General features: G+C 52.7%; 1 protein-coding gene across 2 annotated transcripts; it reads left to right on the top strand.

Moving 5' to 3' along the window:
* The first annotated feature begins 3,620 nt into the window (after window positions 1-3,620).
* On the top strand, window positions 3,621-20,358 carry DVL3 (dishevelled segment polarity protein 3). Of its 2 annotated transcripts, XM_014846201.3 has the most exons (16): window positions 3,621-4,025; window positions 9,648-9,717; window positions 10,233-10,354; window positions 10,475-10,584; window positions 10,778-10,913; window positions 11,091-11,184; window positions 11,399-11,468; window positions 12,101-12,240; window positions 12,424-12,500; window positions 12,615-12,682; window positions 12,838-12,987; window positions 13,584-13,715; window positions 13,899-14,066; window positions 17,127-17,342; window positions 17,441-17,851; window positions 18,677-20,358. In XM_014846201.3, exons 1-16 carry the CDS (start codon window positions 3,865-3,867, stop codon window positions 18,706-18,708), a joined length of 2,157 nt encoding a protein of 718 aa, XP_014701687.1. In that variant the 5' UTR covers window positions 3,621-3,864; the 3' UTR covers window positions 18,709-20,358. The 2 variants fall into 2 exon arrangements, with proteins under 2 accessions (XP_014701687.1, XP_070365425.1); XM_070509324.1 differs by lacking the exon at window positions 18,677-20,358 and having other exon boundaries at window positions 3,727-4,025; window positions 17,441-18,011.
* Window positions 20,359-21,180: the final 822 nt, after the last annotated feature.

The raw sequence follows: 21,180 nt of genomic DNA, 5'->3' as shown, positions 1-21,180 counted from the left end.
GATTGAAAATGAGGGATTAAGTGAAAGTATATGCGTGGTAGGCCTCTGAGTATCAGCGCACACAGACCTATACCCCCAGGCAAAAACAAACTGAACAACTGCAGAAAAAGGGCCTGTAAATACTTGACATTTTTTGTTTCCTTGGGGAGGAAAAAGTCATCTTTTCCCCACTTACATCACCCTACGGTGAAGCCTGTTAGTTAATAAGCCTTATGCATGGATAGAACTTGCAATCAGCTTTCCAGTATGTCACTCTTAACTGTGAATAGATTGTTAAGGGCCATCAAACATTTGAGGAAACTTCCAACATGAAAGGCAGAAACCAAAACAGAAAATTGAAACCAAGGAAGCTTTTTAAAAATTTCAGGAGGGGAAAAGCCATAATTATTATTCTCAAAACTCAAAGAGGGAACATATTGTGTCTGTGAAGAAAGTACTATGAAAAGGAACAATTAGAGAACAAAAGAGTTGTTGGAAATTAAAAATAAGTAAATGAATTATTTCCTTCTGAGAACTGGAGGACTAGAGAACCAAATAGGAGAGAGGCTGTGTGTCCATCCTTATGTACTTGAATTTTGAATTGTGAATATTTTACCTATCGAATTGGATAGGAGAAAGTTTGGAAATGATGTTAAGAAAATCTTGCAAAGAGATTAAATTATTTAAAAATAAAAAGAAATGGATGATTAAGGAGAAAAAAATAAAATTAAGGATCAATCTAGAAGTTCCAATATCTAACAGGAGTTACAGAAAGAACAGGAAAAATGGTAGTGATGTTATTAAAAATTCAAGAAAATAATGTTGAATTTTCAGATCGAAAGGGCTCACCAAGTGCCTAGCACAGTGAATGAGCACCAAGGCTTATCACCGTGAAATTTCAGAACTCCAGAGATAAAAAGAATGTCCTAAAGACTTCAAGAGAGAATAAAAACAAGTTATGTGCAAAGGTTTAGGAAAAAGAGATCAAACTGACCGTTTGATAGCAACACTGGAAGATAAAAGACAATGGAGTGATGTCTTAAAAATTCTGAAGGAAAATTTCTTTCAACTCAATCATTTTCAGATTTGCAAGTTCTCGAAAAATTTATTTCGTATGCTTTCAAGGGACGCTACCAAAGAATGTGCTTTACCAAGTAAGGAGTAAAGTCTCCAGGAAACAAGGATCCAACATGGAGAAGTAAAGGGAATAATTCGGATGATGCAGAGAAGTCCCAGAAAGAGCCGTGCACAGGCTGAGACAGCCAGCGGTGCAGACCAGAGCAGCAGAATGGAAGGCTCCAGGGGAGAAAATGGATGGGTTATCTAATACATGTGATTGAGTGAACAGAATATGTATTAATAAACTTATGTGGAAAGACTTAATAATAAGTACACTATGTAAAAACAAACCAAATGAAAAAGCAAGGCAATGACTAAATGCCAGGAGAAACAAAAAGTCGTAAAGGAAGCATTTATTTGTAGTCAAAATGTCAATACTAAGTACTATATAGACTTAACCAAAAAGTGTGATTTTACTATTTAAAGAGGTTAGGGGGAGATAAAGAAAATAAATCCATCAATCAAAATTGGAAATCAGTAAACAATGTCTAGAATTCCTAAATCAAGAAATAGAGTGTGAGGGGCTGGCCCCGTGGCCGAGTGGTTAAGTTCGCGCGCTCCGCTGCAGGTGGCCCAGTGTTTCGTTGGTTCGAATCCTGGGCACGGACATGGCACTGCTCATCAAACCACGCTGAGGCAGCGTCCCACATGCCACAACTAGAAGGACCCACAACGAAGAATATACAACTATGTACCCGGGGGGCTTTGGGGAGAAAAAGGAATAAAATAAAATTTAAAAAAAGAAATAGAGTGTGAGCTAAAAAAGAAAAAGTATGCTGGGGTGGAGAGGGAGATGGGACAGAGGACTGCTGTTAAACACTTTCTTACTACTATCTGACTGCACACGTATTACTTTGATAAAATTTAAAGTAAAGAGAAGGGTATGAAATGAAAATATACAAGGTGTGTGCAGGGGCTAGCAAATAGGTTGATTTGCTGAAGTAAAAAACTTAGCCAGGATATAGTGAAACAGGCTGTAAAGGTAGGAAGAGGGTAGATTATGGAAGGCTTTGCATATCACGCTAAGGATATTTGGAAGGCACACCTTGCAGATGAGTGGGGAATGTGGAGAGTTCTGATCAGAAGAGGTGTCTGAAAGAGGTACAGTCGTGCATCACTTAATGACGGGGACACGCTGTGAGAAATGCGTTGTTAGGCGATTTCATCGTGAACATCACAGAGTGTACTTACACACATCTACATGGTATTAGCCTACTACACACCTAGGCTATATAGAACTAACCTTATGGGACCACCATCGTATATTCAGTCCATTGTTGACTGAAAAGTCGTTATGCTGCACATGACTGTACTTACTCTTGAAATGCTAATTTGGCAACAGTGTACAAAATGAAGTGGGAAGAGCCCACACTTGTCATAGGGGCCTAAAGAGGACAAATGTCATCTGGCTCCAATCTACCTTTCCAGTCTCTTCTACCACTATCCCTATAGTCACAATGGCCTGCTTCTGGTTCCTCAAATTTGGCAAGTTTATTCCTGCCCTAAGCCTTTATATTTGGCTGTGCTCTCTGCCTGGAATGCTCTTGCCCCAGACCAGACCTTCTTATAACTGCTTCCTCATTAATTCTAGGTCTTAGCTCCAAAGGAAGAGGCCTTCTCTGACCGCCCATAATCCTCTTTCCCCCTTAGTATCACATCACTCCATTTTATCTTTTTCATAGCGTTTGTCACTCTAAAGTTGTTTAAATACATGCTTGTGCCTCCTTGCAGATGAGTGAAGGTCCTGAGGGTAGCCTATCTGTCTTGTTTCTGCTGTATCTCATGCAGTTTGCCTTGCACATAGTAGGCACTCAATATTTATTAAATGAATTAAAAGCTAGGAGGTGAGGTGATCTATTAGGAACCGATTTTACCTAGTTCCCGGTTTGAGACTTACTGTCCCAGTCATGTACCCATCTTCATTCTTGCACTCATTCTGCATTCACTCCATTTATTAAACCACCACTTTGCACCTAGGTTCTGAGGTTATAAGAAGGAATCAGAACTCGATTCTGTTCTGTCCTCAAGGAGCTCAGTTTCGTAGACTTAATGACAGCATCTATGCTTCTCAACAGACCCTAAGGGGCCATGTCGAGGCCACTATTCCAGCTATACGTGGTCAGAACCGTGCTCCCCTGCCATCTCCAGGGACCAAAGAGAACCCTGCATTACACCCTTCCCCAGCTGCGAGGAGCAGTCGATCCCCCTTGGGTTCAGAGCCAGTACTTGAAGAGAGAGCCAGGATCGCGGCCATCCTAGTGAGGTCTGCCCTTCCATTTCTGGGGGTCTAGGTGACCGTCGGGACGCTCCCCGCGGGCCTGGGACGGGAGCGCAGGAGCAGGAGCGCGCCGCCGGGCCGGAGAGCGGGGTGTCCGCGGGGCCAGGCCGAGGGCCAGGACATCTGCCGCGAGGCCAGCGAGGCTGGGCGGTGGCGGGGGCGGGGGCGGGGCCGCGCCGGGGCGGGGCCGCGCCGGGGCCAGGGGCGGGGAGCGGGCCGGGCCGCAGCGCAGAGCCGGGAGGGCCGCGGCCACCGGAAGAGTCGCCGTCGCCAGCCGAGCCGGGAGAGTGGGGAGCGGAAGCGGCGGCCGCGGCGGCGGCAGGCGGCGCTGGGACCCGGGAGCGGCCGGAGAACAAGGGAGCTGGCGCCGCGGCCGGCCGCCGAGCTGGGCTGAGCCGCTGGGCCGCGCCGAGCGCCGCCGCCCCCGAGAGGCCGGCCCGGCCGCCCGAGCAGGCCGCGCGCGGGCCGCCGGGCCCGAGGCCGGAGCCATGGGCGAGACCAAGATCATCTACCACCTGGACGGGCAGGAGACGCCGTACCTGGTGAAGCTGCCCCTGCCCGCCGAGCGCGTCACCTTGGCGGACTTTAAGGGCGTTCTGCAGCGACCCAGCTATAAGTTCTTCTTCAAGTCTATGGACGACGATTTCGGGTGAGGATGGCCCCCGCCTCGCCTCCGGGGACCCCGGCCCTCCGGCTTCTATGGGCCACTCGGGCAGTTTGGAGTCCCCTTTGCTACGCTGGCTTCTAGCCCTGCTCTGGATTCTAGGGGGCGACTCGGCCATTTGGGCCGCCTTGGCTTTTTCAGAGGCTGGAGTTCAGCCCCCCTAGGGACTCTCGCTTCAGCTCTTTCGGGGCACGTTGGTCCCCCTAGTGTAGGGGGACGTCCAACTCCCCAAGAGCAATGAGAGTTCCAGCCTAGTCAAGTCCCCTTGCCTCCTCAAAGACCAGCGGCCCACATAGACAGACACACCCCTCCTCCACCCAGTTCCAGAGCCGGAGTCCCCAACCCTCCTCCTGCCTTTTTAGCGTAGACTTGGGGTGTTTGGCCGTCGGCCTTTGCCTTCTCCATCTTTTCTTCTCCACAGCTCAGAGCCATATTTGGAGTATCATGCATTTAAGGGCTATGCTGCAGGAGTTTGAACTGGAGGAGGGGGAGTCGGGGGGTGCTCAGGCCCAGGCTGTTAAGCTAAGGCCTGCAGACCTGATGTTTATTTAGCTGTCTCCCCTTTCCCTTGTGGGGTGTTCCGGATGTTGTCAAGAGAGCAGAGCACTCGGCCCCTGGGAGGAGTCCCCACTAGCCCGGGTGCTGATTTCCCCTCTGAATTGGAGCCTTTTCCCTCCAGATGGTGGCCAAGGGGGAGACCTTGGAAAGGGCCTCAGAGCCTGGATGGGAGGGCCAGGAAGAGTCTCTTAGTGTTCTTCATCTTCCCCTCCCTGGCGGGGTCTTCTCCACCCAGCTGCAGGGCTTTGGACAGGCGGAGTTTGGAAGCAGCGACTTCCCCTTTAAGAGGGGATGGAATGTTGGAGCCGGAAGGTTCTGTAGCAGCTGGCCTAGGAGGGGGAGCCTGGCCGATCCCCTCACCACCCCCCCAACTCCCAAGGGATGGGGGAGGGGGAGGCCCCCACACTAGCCTGCCCCACACTAACTGGGCACTGGGCCTGGAGGCCTATGGGGAAGGCCTTCCCCCGGCCTTCCAGGCCTAAAGACAGCCTCTCCAGCCCTAGCTTGAGGCCTGCACTGCTCTGTGGAGCTGAGGCCCCAGAGCTGAGTGAGAGGAGATAGTCTTCTCCCCAGTGTTCATCAGTGTGGCTTCTCTCCCAGGACCCCGGCCCTCCTGCCCTGGGAAGCAAAGCAAGCACCTTCTCTCTCTTCTGCCCGTCATGTTTTGCTGTCACCTTTCCCTCTGGAACTCAGGGTTCCATGAGCCCCTGAGATCATAGGTGTGAAAGTGCTTCGTACAGTGGGAAGTGCTATACCACATCTAATTCTAGTTGTTTCTGTTGTTCCTACCTGAGGGTGGGGTACTCCTGGTGTAGTAACAATTGTCTGGCTTCAGGCCAGAGACAGACACCCCTGATTGGAAGATTCTGAAGAGGGATCAATCTGCAAGGGGTGGGCCTGAGGGGGCTGATGCCTTGGCCAGGTAAGAGAAGAACAGAATTAGAAGAGACCAAGATTCTGCCTCGGGGTATGGGATAGGGGGAAATCAGCATGAGTGAGTGCAGGAGGGCCGCCCTGGGGCCAGATGCCTTGAGGGACTAGTATAGGTCTGTGTCTCTGCCTCTCATCCTTGAGCCCTTTGGGCCTGGCCTGGACTGCCCAGGCACCTCCTGAGCCTTGACCTTTCTAGGCTGCCTCCCGCTCTCCCCAGGCTGCTGTCATTCCAGGCCTAACTGCAGTGCTGGAGGGCCCCCATTAGATCCAGTCGTTGCTGACTTAATATTGTCCTTTAAACGCGCTGTCAGTCCTTTAAATCCATCAGCCCACTCACTCTTTCTTAGCTTGACCCAATCAATAATGTGAAATCACAGGTCTTATTTTTTATTTATATTTCTTTTGAAAACATGTTAAAAATAAATATTTAACTGTTGAATTAAGTGTTCATTCAAGTACACCTGAAGCCATCTTGCGTACGTCAGTGGTATTGAACCATCCTTTGAAAAATATTAGAGTAGGCCATTTAACAGGGTTGAGAAGAAGGCTAAAAATGAAGTGGAGGAGATTGATTTTGTTTTTATCCCCAGAAAGATTAATGAGCAGGAGACCTGGTAGGGCTGTCTTGTCACAAAGGACTAATAGCTGAGGAGCGTGTGTATACGTATATCTCATTTATTTAACAAACTCTTTTTATGGTGCTTACAGTGTGCAGGCACTGATCTAAATGCTTTTCAGATCTTTTACTCATTCAGTCTTCTTAACAGCCCTGTGAAATAGGTATGCTATCTCCAGTTTATAGATGAGGAGACTAGAACACAGAAAACTTAAGTAACTTATCCAAGGTCACACAGCTAGTAAGTGGCAGAACTCAATTTGACATCAGGAATCTGGCTGCACAGTCTAAGGCCTTCATCACACAGTTGTAGGCATTATTATAATCACCATTTAACAGATGCAGCCTCTCTGAGGGAGATGCTGAGCCTTGGCAAACTGCAGAGGTGACAGGGCTGCCAATTATCCTAGCTCCACGAGAGGAGGGTCGGGGCAGCAGTCAGGGACCCCTGCTGACAGATGGAAAAGTGGGTCAGAGGAGGAAGGCTGCCGTCTCTCAGTGTCTCCAGGCTTACCCTCTGAGGTTCTGGTTTGTAAGGCCTGAGGACTCCCCGACTCCCATCTGGTCTCCAGAAGTATTTGTCAAGCTCAGGGTAGGCCCAGCCCTCGTAAATCATTTGGGAAATGGAGGAAGAATAACCATTTTCAGCACTGACGAGATGCTGGATGGAAGAACAAGGTGCCCGCTGCTAGCGTATCTTTGAGCTGTGGGAAGGAGCAAGATGGGAAGTCGGGTCCCTAACTGCGTTGCTGCGTGCTCCATGTCACACACTGTCCTGCCTCAGCCCTTCTCCCTGGAGCACTCTTCGTCTCATGTCTCCTCTGGTCCAAATTCTCCTGTCCTCTGGGTTGAGGCTTTACAGTTATGGCACTTCATCTTATTTATCCTTACACCTACCAGCTCCTAGCCAGGACCTGACACCTGAGTAACACTCAGCAGATGTCTGTCCAGGGAACACATCTGCTGCTCTTCCGGCTCTGACCACTTCCCACTTGCAGTATGCTTCTGTGAACTGTCCACTGGAGCGTAACCTCCGAGGACGAGGCAGGCTCCAGGTCTGATGCTTCCTTGAGGCCCACACACTGGCAAGCCCAGGACTTAAAAGCCACTGGGCTCTCAGCAAAGGCCTTTTAACTGAGTGAATGATGAATGATGAGCAGATCTGTTTGGTCCCTGCCCTTAGAAACTTATACCTAGTTAGAAAGAGAGCGTGGATCCCACTAAAAATTGACAAAGTTAGTAACTATTTTCATTGTATGCCTGGACCATGCCAGCCATTTACAATTCCCATTTACCAGGGCAAGACAAAGACTTGGAAAAGTTAAGAAACTTCCCTAAGATAGCAGGGCTAATAAGTGGCAGAATTGGAATTTGAACCCAGATTTGTCCGACTCCACTTGGGGTGTGAGTGAGTGCTGTGGAACCTTGAGCCGTTCAGCTCCACGGTGGGAGGGGGAGGCCTGTCTGAGGTCCCCCAAGGCTGCTGAAGATCAGCTGATCCTTGTGAGTCAGCAGAGCCTTGGTGACCCGTCGGTGACCCCCAGAAAGAAAGGAAACATCTGTAGCATGGAGCTGTGTGGTGGGACCTGCTGGGGGAGGGGAATGGGGACTCAGCAGCAGTTTCCCACCACAGGGAGACCCTCTCCAAAGCAGGTCACAGCTCCTGCCATGTGGCCCACAAACCCCTGTTCCCAGAGGGGGCTGCAAGCTGGCTATACCCTGTGACCAGACTGGCTGGTGGGTCTGAGCTATCTCTCTGCCCCTCCTTTCCAGCCTGTCTGTCTCCAGGCTTTCTGCCATGGTGGCCTGAGCAGGATGACTTGAGCTGCTTTCGTGGGGTCGCTGTGGGGTTAGAAATGGTGGAGGAGTCAGAGCTGGATGGGAGGGAGGAAGGCAGGCTCAGCCTTCGAACTTGGCTGTGAGTCCAAGAATGTGAACATCGCAAGGAGCCAAGCACGTTCCCGGCTCTGGGCAGAAGCTGCTCCAAGAACAAGGGAAGACTGGGCTTCCCAGCCACCTTCCCTGCTGTCTTCCTGCTCTGCTCACGACTCCACGCACATGTCTTCCTCTGCCCCTGAGCATTTCTTTCCAGCTCTGTACTCCTGGGGTGTTTGATGGAGTCTGGGGGTCCTCAAACTTTTCCATTCCCTTCCCTGGCCCCAAACTGTAGTCGTGGTCTGACTTCTTGCCTCACTGCATAACCAAGGCCAAAGTGCATACCTGTGACCACATCCCACCCTCCTTGCCCCACAGCGCTGTCTCCCCACCCCCACCCTCCACACAGAGCCACATCGCCTGTCATCTGTGAAAGGTGTGGAAAGAGGATGGGTTTGGGAATCAGACGAGCCTGGGGTTGAATTCCAGCTGACATCTTTTAGCTCTGTGACCTTGGGCAAATGACTGTTTCCTTATTCATAAAGTGAGGATCATATTGTCTACACAAAGAGGCTGATGTGAAGATTATATACTGTAACTACAGGAAGATAAGATGGTATGATAGGTAAGAAGAAAGGCTTTGGGGTCAGGTTGACCAGGATTCAAATTCCGGCTCTTCACTTATTAGTGGTGTGACTACAGGTGAATTTCTGGACTGAATGAGCCTAGTTTCTCCATCTGTATCTATCTTACAGCATTGCTGTGGGTATTAAATGAAATGATACAAGTAAAGTGCTTAGCTTGGTGCTTGGTCCAGAATTCATGCTCAGTGACTGAGAGCAGTTGTTACTACTCCCATAGTGGCAGTGGAGGATGTTTGGTGTATGCCTTCTTCCCTTCTCTTTCCTCATTTCCTTAAATTCTTTGTCCACGCCTCCCAGAGGAATGTCAGGATTCCCAATTAAGAAGGCAAGGACAGTAATAAGGGTGTGCTTTTTCCTAGTTTGGGGTCAGAGGGAAAGAAAAACCCTAGCCCGGGAGAGCCATGCTGGGGATGGATAACACACGCTGGAGATTCTAGGGAGTGGCTGCTCTTGTGGGGGACACCCCCCTGTCAGGTGTAATTTGCAGTCACCTGATGACTGAGAGGATGCCCAGAAAGGCAGCTGATGTAGGCAGGGCTGGTGTCTTCCTGGTGGTGCTAAAGAGCTGTCCCTGGAGCCAGCCCGGTGGTGTGGTGGTTTGGTTCACACACTTGGCTTTGGTGGCCCGGGGTTCATGGGTTTGGATCCCAGGTGTGGACCTAGACACTGCTGATCAAGCCATGCTGTGGTGGCGTCCCACATACAAAATAGAGTAAGACTGGCACAGATGTTAGCTCAGGGACAGTCTTCAAGCAAAAAAGAGGAAGACTGGCAACAGATGTTAGCTAAGGGTCAATCTTCCTCACCAAAAAAAGAAAAAAAAAGAGCTGTCCCTGGTCACCCTGACCTGCTCCAAATTGAACAGGCTTGTGCTAGTGGTTTGCCAGTTTAGGGTGGAGGAGCCCCTGAGAATCGGGATTGTGAGGACACCTCCATTTCCACCCCAGAAGTCTTACTTTGACACCCCACCTTTTCCTGCAGAGTGGTGAAGGAGGAGATCTCAGACGACAATGCCAAGCTGCCCTGCTTCAATGGCCGGGTGGTGTCCTGGGTAAGGAGCCCTCCTCAACCCTCCCTCCACCTGGATTCCTGCGGTGGGCTGGATGGAGGAAAGGCACTGCTAAGATTGTAGCTGGTGGTTTCATGCTTCAATATCTGAATCTTCCTTGAGTTCTCTAACTGGCCTGTTTCTTACCCCAGACTCTCATAGCCTTGGGAAGAAGTGGGGGAGTGGCTGGAAGGGGGAAAAGGCAGGCACAGAACCACACACTAGAGACAAAATTGCCTCCTATGCCCTTTTAGTTCCCTTCTGTCACCTGCCGACCTCTGCCTTGGACCACTGACTCTTATTCTCTGCCCCCATCCCACTTCACCAGCTCATGCCTCCCAGCCTCCCCGTCAGCCTAACAGTGGGTCCGTTCCTCTTCTCTGCTGCCCTTGCACAGTCCTATCTCCCTCCGTGTCCCCTGCTTCGTTCTCCCCAGGCCTTCATGCCCTGCCAGAAGCCAGCTCTCCTCCTCCCTGGTGCCCCCAATCCATACTACCCACCCATTTTCTCCCCATCAGCTGGTGTCAGCTGAGGGCTCGCACCCAGAGCCAGCTCCCTTCTGTGCTGACAACCCATCGGAGCTGCCACCACCCATGGAGCGCACGGGAGGCATTGGGGACTCCCGGCCCCCATCCTTCCAGTGAGTGTGACCTGAGGGTGGGGAGGGCCAATGGGGGAGGGCCACATCAGTTTAGCCCAGGGCTGGGGGAGGGAGCCCCCAGCCTGCCCCCTCCCCCACCAAGGCCTCTCTTCCCTGCAGCCCTCATGCTGGTGGGGGCAGCCAGGAGAACCTGGACAATGACACGGAGACCGACTCCTTGGTGTCTGCCCAGCGGGAGCGGCCACGCCGGAGGGATGGCCCAGAACACAGTGCGTCTTCCCTGAACAGACGCCTTCCCCATGCCCACGCCCTCCCCATAGCTTCCACTCAGCTACCAGCCTCTTTGCCCTACTTCTTGACCTCTGGGTGTGCTGGTCCCAGTGCAGCCCCTGGCCCACCCCTCCCACCTCCCTTCCCTCCTGCACCGGGCACTGTGAACCCCGCTGCCTCTACCCACTGCAGCAACCCGGCTGAATGGAACTGCAAAGGGGGAGCGGCGGCGAGAGCCAGGGGGTTATGACAGCTCATCCACCCTTATGAGCAGCGAGTTGGAGACCACCAGCTTCTTTGACTCGGATGAAGATGACTCCACCAGCAGGTGGGGCTTTAGTTTCACGGGGACTGTGGGGCAGATGACCCCTGAGGATCCTTGAACCCTGAGGATGCTGGGTCCCTGGGAGGGATATGGGCTTTGTATTGGGCACTGGGGCCCTGCAGTGCCTCTTATGGGGCAGGGCTGGGCCAGCCTGGTGGGGAACGACTGTGGGCCCCACAGGTTCAGCAGCTCCACGGAGCAGAGCAGCGCCTCACGCCTCATGAGAAGACACAAGCGGCGGCGGCGGAAGCAGAAGGTTTCACGGATTGAGCGGGTATGGGGCCTGGGATGCTAGGATGGGTCGGGGCAGACCGAGCCCTGCCTAGACAGGACCAGGGTTTGTGCTTCCATAGATCCCCTCCTTGGGTCAGTGTTTAGGAGCTGGGGAAGGGGGAGCAGAGCTGAGGGCTCACCTTGAGGAGGAGCTAGGTGGGAGCAGTGAGTTCCTGCCACCCCTACCTGCTGCTTAGGGCCTCTGTCTATTCCAGTCCTCGTCCTTCAGCAGCATCACGGACTCCACCATGTCACTCAACATCATCACGGTCACTCTCAACATGGGTGAGTCTGGTGAAACAACACTCTTGAGCTCCTACTATGTGCCAGATACTGGGCAGACTTGAGGAGTTCAGAGAGGCACAAGATATGTTCCCTGCCCTGAAGGAGCTCACTTTCATAAACATAAACTGGTACATAAATGGATCATTTCACTATCTCATGATCAGGGCTATGACAGAGAAGCACAGAGAGCTATTAGAAGCAAGAATGGCATCAGGGAAGGCTTCCTGGAGGAAGTGGTTTCTGATTCCCTCCCCATTCCCATTTTTTGGCCATTGCATTCTTGCTCTCTGGTTTCTGCCCTAGCTACTGTCGTTAGGAGATAGCTGGATATAGTGAAAAGAGCCCCAACTTTGGAATTTAAATCTGAGTTTGAATTCTGGCTTTGCCACTTAATGGCTTAGAAAAGTTACTTACATTCTCTAAACCTCAGTTGGCTGCTCTGTAAAATGGGACTAAGAGTCCCTGCCTTACAGCCAACAAGGATAAATGAAAGCATGTTTGAGCATCTGAACACTGCCTGATTCAGGTTCAATAAATGTTAGTTCTCATTCCTTTCCATCTTTTTCTAATAAGGGGCTCAGAATTTGGGTAGGAACCTTGCTCCCCTCTCAATGTCTTATTACTTCCTGTAGAAAAGTATAACTTCTTGGGCATCTCCATTGTGGGCCAAAGCAACGAGCGCGGGGACGGAGGCATCTACATCGGCTCTATCATGAAGGGCGGGGCCGTGGCTGCTGATGGACGCATTGAGCCAGGAGATATGCTGTTACAGGTACCACTGCCCACTCTGGGTGGCAGTGTGGATAGGGAGTGGGGAGATATCCCTACCCTCTGTGTTCTGCTCATTCAGAGTCCCTTCTTGGTGAGGGAAAGACCCCCTGACCCACCAAGCTCAGATTCCCTAACCCCCCTCCCCAACACAACTGCTTCTCCCACTCCTGGTCCTCTTTCCTAGGTAAACGAGATCAACTTTGAGAACATGAGTAATGACGACGCGGTCCGGGTACTGCGGGAGATTGTGCACAAACCAGGGTATGGATGGGATGGGTGTTGGGGAGGAGGGGGCAAGCATTTCTGGCTGTCAGGCAGAGGGCTTGGTCTGGCCCCCACACATCCTGCCCTCACTAGGGACACCCTTGCTTTCAGGCCCATCACCCTGACTGTAGCCAAGTGCTGGGACCCAAGTCCACGTGGTTGCTTCACACTGCCCAGGAGTAAGTGGATGGGTAACTCGGCCTTACAGCTGCTGCTTGGCATACGTGAGCCCTGTCTCTCCTTCCTTCTGTGTTGCCCTGAACCTCCACACCTACCCTGCTGGGTCCAGAGGTGGGCAGGGTGGGCAGCCCCTGACTCCTCATCCTCCCTGCAGGCGAGCCCATCCGGCCCATTGACCCTGCGGCCTGGGTCTCCCACACTGCAGCCATGACTGGCACCTTCCCTGCCTACGGCATGAGCCCCTCCCTGAGCACCATCACCTCCACCAGCTCCTCCATCACCAGCTCCATCCCTGACACAGAGCGTGAGTGTCCAAACCTGTCCCCTGGGCCTAGCTGACAGGGCCAGGTGGGAGGGACTGATGAAGGCCCACCTGGAGACTCTTGCTTAAGCATCAGAGGGGCTGGAGTGGGGACTCAGCTCATTCCAGCTACCTCACACTGCAGCTTCCCTCAGTGGACACCGACTCTCACTAAATAGTGTTTGCTTCTGAGCCTGTATTGAGTACCCGGCAAGCCTCAGTTTCCTCTTGTAAAATGGGACTAATGATATGCACTTTACCAGGTTCCTGGGGGTTTAATGAGAGGATATAAGTGAAGCATCCATCACAGTGTGTGGCATAAAGTAAGCACTCAATAAATGACTGCCATTTTTATTATCGTAACACACACGTTATACCCTGTGCCATAAGCATCTTCATTTACATTAGTTCATTCTCTCTTCAAACATCGTTGTAAATTAAAGTCCCTGTTTTTACAGAAGGGGAAACTGAGGGTCCAAAAAGTCAGTAATTTGCCCAACATTGATCCATAGTTATTAGATGGTAGAGCTGGAATGCAACTCCTGTCTGCCTCACTCCATAGCCTCTTGCTGCCTCACCATTCTGCCTCTCACTCCCAGGCCTAGATGACTTCCACCTGTCCATCCACAGCGACATGGCTGCCATCGTAAAAGCCATGGCCTCCCCGGAATCCGGGCTGGAGGTCCGTGACCGCATGTGGCTCAAGATCACCATCCCCAACGCTTTCATCGGTGAGAGGGCCCCATGGTGGGATGAAGGCTAGGGGTGGGGAGTGCTGGGCAGGGCAGGCCAGGGACCCAAGAACTCCCATGGGCCACTCCTTTGAGCTGAAACCAGCCCCAGCCTCGTGACTTCTGTGAGGCCAGATGAGTCCAAGTCAGGGCCTCCCAATCAAGCAGTGGCCTTGCCCCCAGGCTCGGATGTGGTGGACTGGCTGTACCACAACGTGGAAGGCTTCACTGACCGGCGGGAGGCCCGCAAGTACGCCAGCAACCTGCTGAAAGCTGGCTTCATCCGCCACACCGTCAACAAGATCACCTTCTCCGAGCAGTGCTACTACATCTTCGGCGACCTCTGCGGCAGTACGTGCCTCCCCCGCCTCCCGCCCTGTCTCCTGGCTGGGAGTGGGGAGGTGCCCGGGGATGTGGCAGCAGACTCCAGGGAACCAGATGAGGGGGCAGCAGAGCTGGGGGCCCAGCTCAAGGCCTGAGAGTTCTGTCGTGGAAGCAGAGCCCAGTCCACCCTCTTCAGCTGCCTCACATTCCTCTCTTGGGGAACCAGCATTTTCTAAGTGCCTGCTCTGCACCTGGCACCATGCTGGTTGTTTCTAAAGCATCATCTCACTCTCTCGCTCCGTCCTTCCAACTTCTTCCCCACTCTCGGGGAGACCGATTAACATCCCTGTTTTCAGATGAGGAAACTGAGACTTGTAGAAGTTAAATGGTCCACCCCAGGTCTCACAGCTAAAAGCAGAGGAGCTAGGCCTTGGGTCCAGGTGTTTCTGGCTCCAGAGCCCTGTTCTCCCCACCATCTGGGGCTGCTCTAGGTGTGTGGTGTTGCAGAAACATTGTCTCAGCAAGGCCAGAGAGGGTTCCTGCTCTTGGCACCTGCTCAGCCTCCCAGCATCAAGCTGGCCTGAGGCCCCAAGTCCACAGCCTTCTCGGACCCCTGACAGTGGGCTGTGCCACGGGATAAAGTTGGAGAAGCTGTCAGGGCCAGGTTGTAGAGGACTCTGCAAGCTATACTGAGCAGTTTGGACTTGATCCTGAGAGAGTACAAAGCCAAAGAGGGTTGTTAAGCAGAGGAGGTCTGCAGGGAACCTTCTGGGCCTGTGGACAACTCTTGGGAATGGGAGTCCTCATGACACAACAGCATTGCTCAGGGCTGGGAGCTGAAGCCCACCCCCAGCAGGCACCTCTGCCGGAGGGAGCCTTCTCTCAGCCCAGTGGTGCTGGCTGGAGTCTAAAAGCTAACTCTTCACATGCTTCAGATTAGGTTCTAGGGACTAGAGAGGCTGTTTCTGCAGAGCACAAGTCCCTGGTGGAGAGTGGGTCCCTGGCCCTTAGCAGCTCCAGCATGGCCCCATGACGTAGTGACAGATGCATAGGGTTTTGGAGTTAGGCAGTCTGAGTTCAAATCCTAGCTCCACCCTTACTGTGTGAACATGAGTAAGTGACACAGCCTCTCCATGCCTCAGTTTCTTGATCTGTAAGATGGAGGTAACAGTAGAACTTATCTCACTGAGCTGTTTTGATGACGATATAAGATAGTGTATATAATGCTTTTAGCATCATATTTTGCTCACAGTAAGTGCTCTATAAAAGTTGTCTATGATTCATATATTTAATTGATTCTAAGATGAACCTTTTTTTCACATTTCAATAGCTCTGAAACTGGGGTGCATCTTACAATCAGTGGCTTCTCAGACTCAATCAAATGTGGTTATTATCATTATAGAAGTCAGCCCTGGCCCCAAACCTCCAGGGACACATGCAGCTTCTCAGGACAGCTGTGGCTTTTGCTCAAGAGGCATTGTTCCTTCCCTAAGGCCTCTTGAGTCTGCTCCCCATGGACCAAAGGCGTCAGAGGCCCAGCTCAGGAAGATGCTGACAGAACAGGCCTTTTCCTTCTCACTGACTGTCTCCTCAGCTGGGAGTGTGGGAGGCTCAAAGGGAAGAGCTGGGTACCTGGGTAGCCCCAGGAGCACACAGTCACTCCCCTCCGTGACAGCCTAGAGGTTGAAGTAGTCACCAGCTCTTTGGGCATAAGCCAAGGCAGGCCCCTGCTTCCCACCCCCAACCCTCCTTGCTAGCTGCTGGCCTTGACAGGTCGATGGCTTGGCAGGCAGACTCCATAGGCTGCCCCAGCCCCCTCAGAGCTCCCTCTCCTGACCTCTTCTCCCCTGGAAGCTTGGGCTGGGTCACTTAAGGGCTTGGAAGAAAGGGCTCAGTCTGTATCCGGCAGCTGGCCCCTAGGACAATTACAGCTCTCTTGGAGCTCTGGGACCTGGTGCATACGGGCTGTGAGCAAGGGGTGTCCCAGGCAGATGGTCAGTTCTAGTGGTCCCTTATACTCTCTTCCAGGTAGCTCCAGCATTGGTGGGGGCAGCCTTGCCCTTAGGATTTCACAATTTACTGGGGAGCCAGAGTCATGAAAGAAGTAATGTCAATACAGCGACCCCAGTGCTGTGAAGAATAGGCCTGGCTGGGAATGGGGTGGAGAGCACAGAGGAAGCACCTAAGTGGTTCTCTTTCTGGGCCCTTCCCACCCCACTCCCACCCTCCCCAGCAGCAGCAGAAAATTGATTCAGGCCAACGGCCTTCTATATGGGAAGGCTCTGAAAGGCCTTGTGTTCTTTCTGGCTTTTAATGAGTAATTTTTTAGTCCTAGGTGAAGGGGGAGGGCAAAATTTCACCTAAATTTCCCCAAACTGCTCCCTACTCCTTACTAGTGACCTGTCCTGGAAAGGTAAGGAGAAAGTAAGCGACTCTTAGCTTCTGTTCTGGCTTCAGGTTGGGTTGACCCCAGGCTGGTCATTTAACCTCTCTGGACTGCATGTTCCTCATCTGGAAAACCTGGGACCAATGCCTTCTTCATAGGGCTGTGGGGACATTTGCATGAGATGAAGTGCTTTGTGTGCCTAAGGAATTGCAGGGATGCACCACCTGGTGGCTGGCTGGCATTGCAGCCTTCCACATTCCCCTACTGCTTACCCTCTAAGTGAACAGAGGAGAAAATTGCCAAGTAAGAGTTTGCCCGTTCTTCCAGCTCACTGAGGAAGGAAGAGAAACTGCCAAAGGCTTGGTAGGGGGTCTTCCCTGGACTGGGTGTTGGGTGGCAGGATTTGGCACTGCGGATCTGAGGTGTGACTCAGGGCCTTCCTGAGGAGGGTTTTCCCTGGGGCTGTCTCTGCAGGGTCTCCCTCCCCACCATCTCTGGTGGGTGGCAGAGGGGTCTGAAGAAGGAGTAAGAGATCTCTGGCCTGTGCCTCCTCCCGTTCTGGCGAGAAACTGCCGCCGCTGTTGGGGTCATCCCAAAGGCAGCCTCCGCACCTAGGCTGGGGACCTCTCTCCTGACCTAGGGGTGCGGGGGCCCGAGGTAGACCCAGCTCATCCGGTCCTCCCCTCCTGTCCCCTCCGCAGACATGGCCAACCTGTCCCTCCACGATCACGACGGCTCCAGCGGCGCCTCTGACCAGGACACGCTGGCCCCTTTGCCTCACCCGGGGGCCGCCCCCTGGCCCATGGCTTTCCCCTACCAGTACCCGCCGCCCCCGCACCCCTACAACCCACACCCAGGCTTCCCGGAGCTGGGCTACAGCTATGGCGGGGGCAGCGCCAGCAGCCAGCACAGTGAAGGTAAGGGAAGGGGGCCGTGGAGGGGGCCCCAGGGGAGCTCCCAGCTTCCTCCGCAAGCTCTGAGCGGCCCCCACCCCGTTCCTGCGTGTCGCCTACAGGCAGCCGGAGCAGTGGCTCCAACCGCAGCGGCAGCGACCGGCGGAAGGAGAAGGATCCGAAGACCGGGGACTCGAAGTCGGGCGGCAGCGGCAGCGAGTCGGACCACACGACACGCAGCAGCCTGCGGGGGCCGCGGGAGCGGGCGCCCAGCGAGCGCTCGGGCCCCGCCGCCAGCGAGCACAGCCACCGCAGCCACCACTCGCTGGCCAGCAGCCTGCGAAGCCACCACACGCACCCGAGCTACGGCCCGCCTGGCGTGCCCCCTCTCTACGGGCCCCCCATGCTGATGATGCCCCCACCGCCCGCAGCCATGGGGCCCCCCGGAGCCCCTCCGGGCCGCGACCTGGCCTCTGTGCCCCCCGAACTGACCGCCAGCAGACAGTCCTTCCGCATGGCCATGGGAAACCCCAGTGAGTTCTTTGTGGATGTGATGTGAGCAGGGCCCCTCCCCCACGTCCAGCCCACCCCCACCCCCACCCCGGCCGGCTGAGTCCCTCTCTCCGTCCGTCCGACTTTTTTACTTTGTCTGGTACCTGGAAGGGAAATAAACGGAACTAAATCCAGGCGCGCTAACTGCTCGCTGGGCGCAGCGAAGGCGGGGTGCACCCCCCCGATCGCCACTGCAGCCCCCTAACCTGCCGCCGACCCGCTTGTCCCTCTGCCCACTAACCGCTGCGCAGGACTGCCCAGGATCCTTCGTGTCCCTGGGAGCCGACTTGCTGGTGCTGCTCCTATTTCCCTCTCCCCCTACACACTTCAGGAGTCGACCCAGCGGTGCCCTTGAGGGCCTGCTCACCCCCTCGTCCCTCCTTCTCCCCCTCAGTTCCCTTTCACCACTCATTCAGCGATACCATCTCTCTGTTAACCCCATCCCCTCAAGCATGTATGCCAACCTCTTGACTTTTCCCCACAGTACTGACACCAAGGAAATACTGGCTTCATCTGCCTCTCCTAACTGTCCCCACCTGCTGCCTCGGTCCTGCACCCTGGGGCTGTAGTCACCTCCATCCATGCTATCCCTGCACTCAGCCCTTATCAGAAGCCCCTGAGTTGCCTGAGCTGCTAGAGGCTTCCAGGGAGCATCTCTACTCTCCCCCTCCCCCCCATGCCTGCCCTGTGTGCTGGTTCCTTCAGACCCCTAACCCTACTAACCAGCAGGCTCATCTCGCCTCTGGGCCTGAAACATTTCTTTTCTTTCTTTTTTCCTCCCCCAATTTTTCCTGGGCCTGGAGCAGCCAAGAATTTCGGGCTGTTTGACTTTCTGTGACCCCCAGCGAGGGGAGGCCCAGCCTCGGAGGAGACCAGGACCCCTGCTTCAGGAACCCCTCAGGGCTTCTGGAGGATATTCAGCCCCCACACCCGCACTTCAACATGCTGAGTCACTAGGCTTCTGTGGAGGTCCCCAGCCTCTCTCGCCCATTTATGGGAGACTCTGTTCCCATCTCCAGAATGTGATCTCTCTTTCTGTCTTTCATACACATATGACTGCACATGTACACACACACACACACACATACACACATGTCTATGCAAGTTCACTTAACCTTCAGGGCTGGTCCCTTGCCCAGAGGGCTGGACTCTCTCCCAGTCCTCTCCCAAGTTGTGGGGCTGGTCCCCTGACTTCCCTCTCCCCTTCCTTGTAGCCCTCAAGCCTCCCACATGTCCCCATCATCCTCCTACCTGGATAAAGCCCATAAGCCAGGTCTCAGGCCAGGCTCAGTAGAGGACTCCCCAGGCAACTGACTGGCTATTCTCACCCCACACCCTGCGCCCACACCCTTCACTATTTTCACAATCACCATAATACCCCAGAGCAAGGGTGGGCACGGGGACTTCTGGGACTCCCAGACAGACTGCCAGGTTTTCCTTTTCACCTTATTCTCCAGTTTAAACAACTCATGACTCTGTCTAAGCCTCTTCTATAAATTCACCTGGCTCACCTAGGCTCTCATATTTTCAGGACTGGGTGTCAAGAGTGAGATGAAGTCCTAACCTCCAGGCTTTGGGGCAAACCAGGGTAGGGCATTTTGGCATTCATTCATTTATCGAATAAACTTCCTGGGATTTCTGGTGAGTGAGGGGTGTGTTGGAAGTGTGACTCAGTTTTGCCTGCCTTCTGGAAGCTCCGGGTTTGCTCTCAGCCCAGATCATGGCTTCTCTAGCCACTACTACAGGGCTGCCTCCTGTACTCTTCCTTCTCTGACTCTGCATTGTCCAGATCTCCTGAGAATCCCTCCACTATTGCTCATGCCTTCAGTGTTGGTGCTCCCAGTGTTCTCTCTCCAGTCCACTTCTCTTTCCTCTCTATTTACTCCCCAAATGATGTCATCCATCCTGATGTCCTCAACTGCCACTGATATGCTGGTGATTCCCAAATATGTATCTCTAGCGCCAACTTCCCTCCAATCTTTAGATCTGTATTTTTATCACCCACTGGACAATCCATGGACATGTCCACATGGATTCAACTCATTTCCCCACCAAGTGTGTTCCTCCTAAATTCCAATCCTGGTTACCTTCATCACAATCTACATAGGCTCACCAGCTAGAAACATTTATGGGTTTAAATTCCTTCCCATGTCTTACTAGTCAGCATATCATATCCATTCCACTCTAACAATCTTTCTTGAATTTGGATCTTCTCCCCTCTGCCTCTACTGTAGTTCACAGGAGCATGGGATTTGGAGTCAGGTTGTTCTGGGTTTGAATCTCAGCTCTAACTACTTTTTGATTGCGTCATAGGAGAGTTATTTAATCTCTCTGAGCCTCAATTCCCTCATATGTAAAATGACGATAATAATACCTACCTCACAGGGTTGTTGTGAGGATTTAAATTAGATATTGTACGGAAAGTGCCTAGCACAGTGCCTGGCACACAGTAGAATAGGTGCTCAATAAATGGTAGCTATTATTATTATTATTATCATTATTATTTACTCCAAATTAATAAGGGCTTAGGGTATGTTCCAAAGATAAAGGTAGGAGTGGAAGGTATTTGGAAAGGTAGGAGCGAAGCCTTGAATGCTGGTTCAAGGATTAGAAGTGCCTGTATTTGGTCACTTAATGGCTTCCAGCTGTGACCACGGTTTGAAGGAGGCGAGATCTTCATCCTGCCACATCCTGGCTGCTGGTGGAAGGATGCTAAGGACAGTATGGCTTGAAACCCGGTTTGCCATTTCTTGCGCTTCCTCTCATGACCGCTCAGCCCTGCCTAGGGAAAGCAGCAGGGTATGTCTCCCTACAGAAAAGAAGAGCCAACAAATTTTCTTCAGGTCCTGCAAGAGCCACACAAGCCTCTCATGTTCCAGGGTTGGCTCTATCTCCTCAGCTTGGTTGTGAAGATTAACTCAGTTCATCAGAGACGGGATTTCAAATCCCATGTCCAATTAAATTCAACTTGTCAACAGTTTTCTAAGCAACGTAGATGCCTGTCACTGGAAGGCACACAGGTCCGGGCCTTGAGCCCACAGTCACACAGGTAGAGCTGAGGGGGAACACTGGGCATATTCTTGAAAAGCTTTAGATAGTTTTTTCCAAGTATGTGCCTCCTCACTCCCTGCCCGCTTCCTTGGGTCTTGATCCCTGGGAAAAGACTCATGTCTCGAGCAAATAAGTGATGAAAAAAGCTTGAGAGAATCAGAGGTGGTATTAGGAAGCAGTAAATTCATCACAAACACTCTGTCAAGTCGTATGTTTGTGAGGACAGCTAGTCCTTGGACTCTGAAGACAGAAAAGGCCT

Source organism: Equus asinus, chromosome 5, assembly GCF_041296235.1.
Source record: "Equus asinus isolate D_3611 breed Donkey chromosome 5, EquAss-T2T_v2, whole genome shotgun sequence".
Taxonomy (NCBI): Eukaryota; Metazoa; Chordata; class Mammalia; order Perissodactyla; family Equidae; genus Equus; species Equus asinus.
The sequence above is the reverse complement of the archived record's forward strand: the minus strand, read 5'-3'. Positions and strand labels throughout refer to the sequence as shown.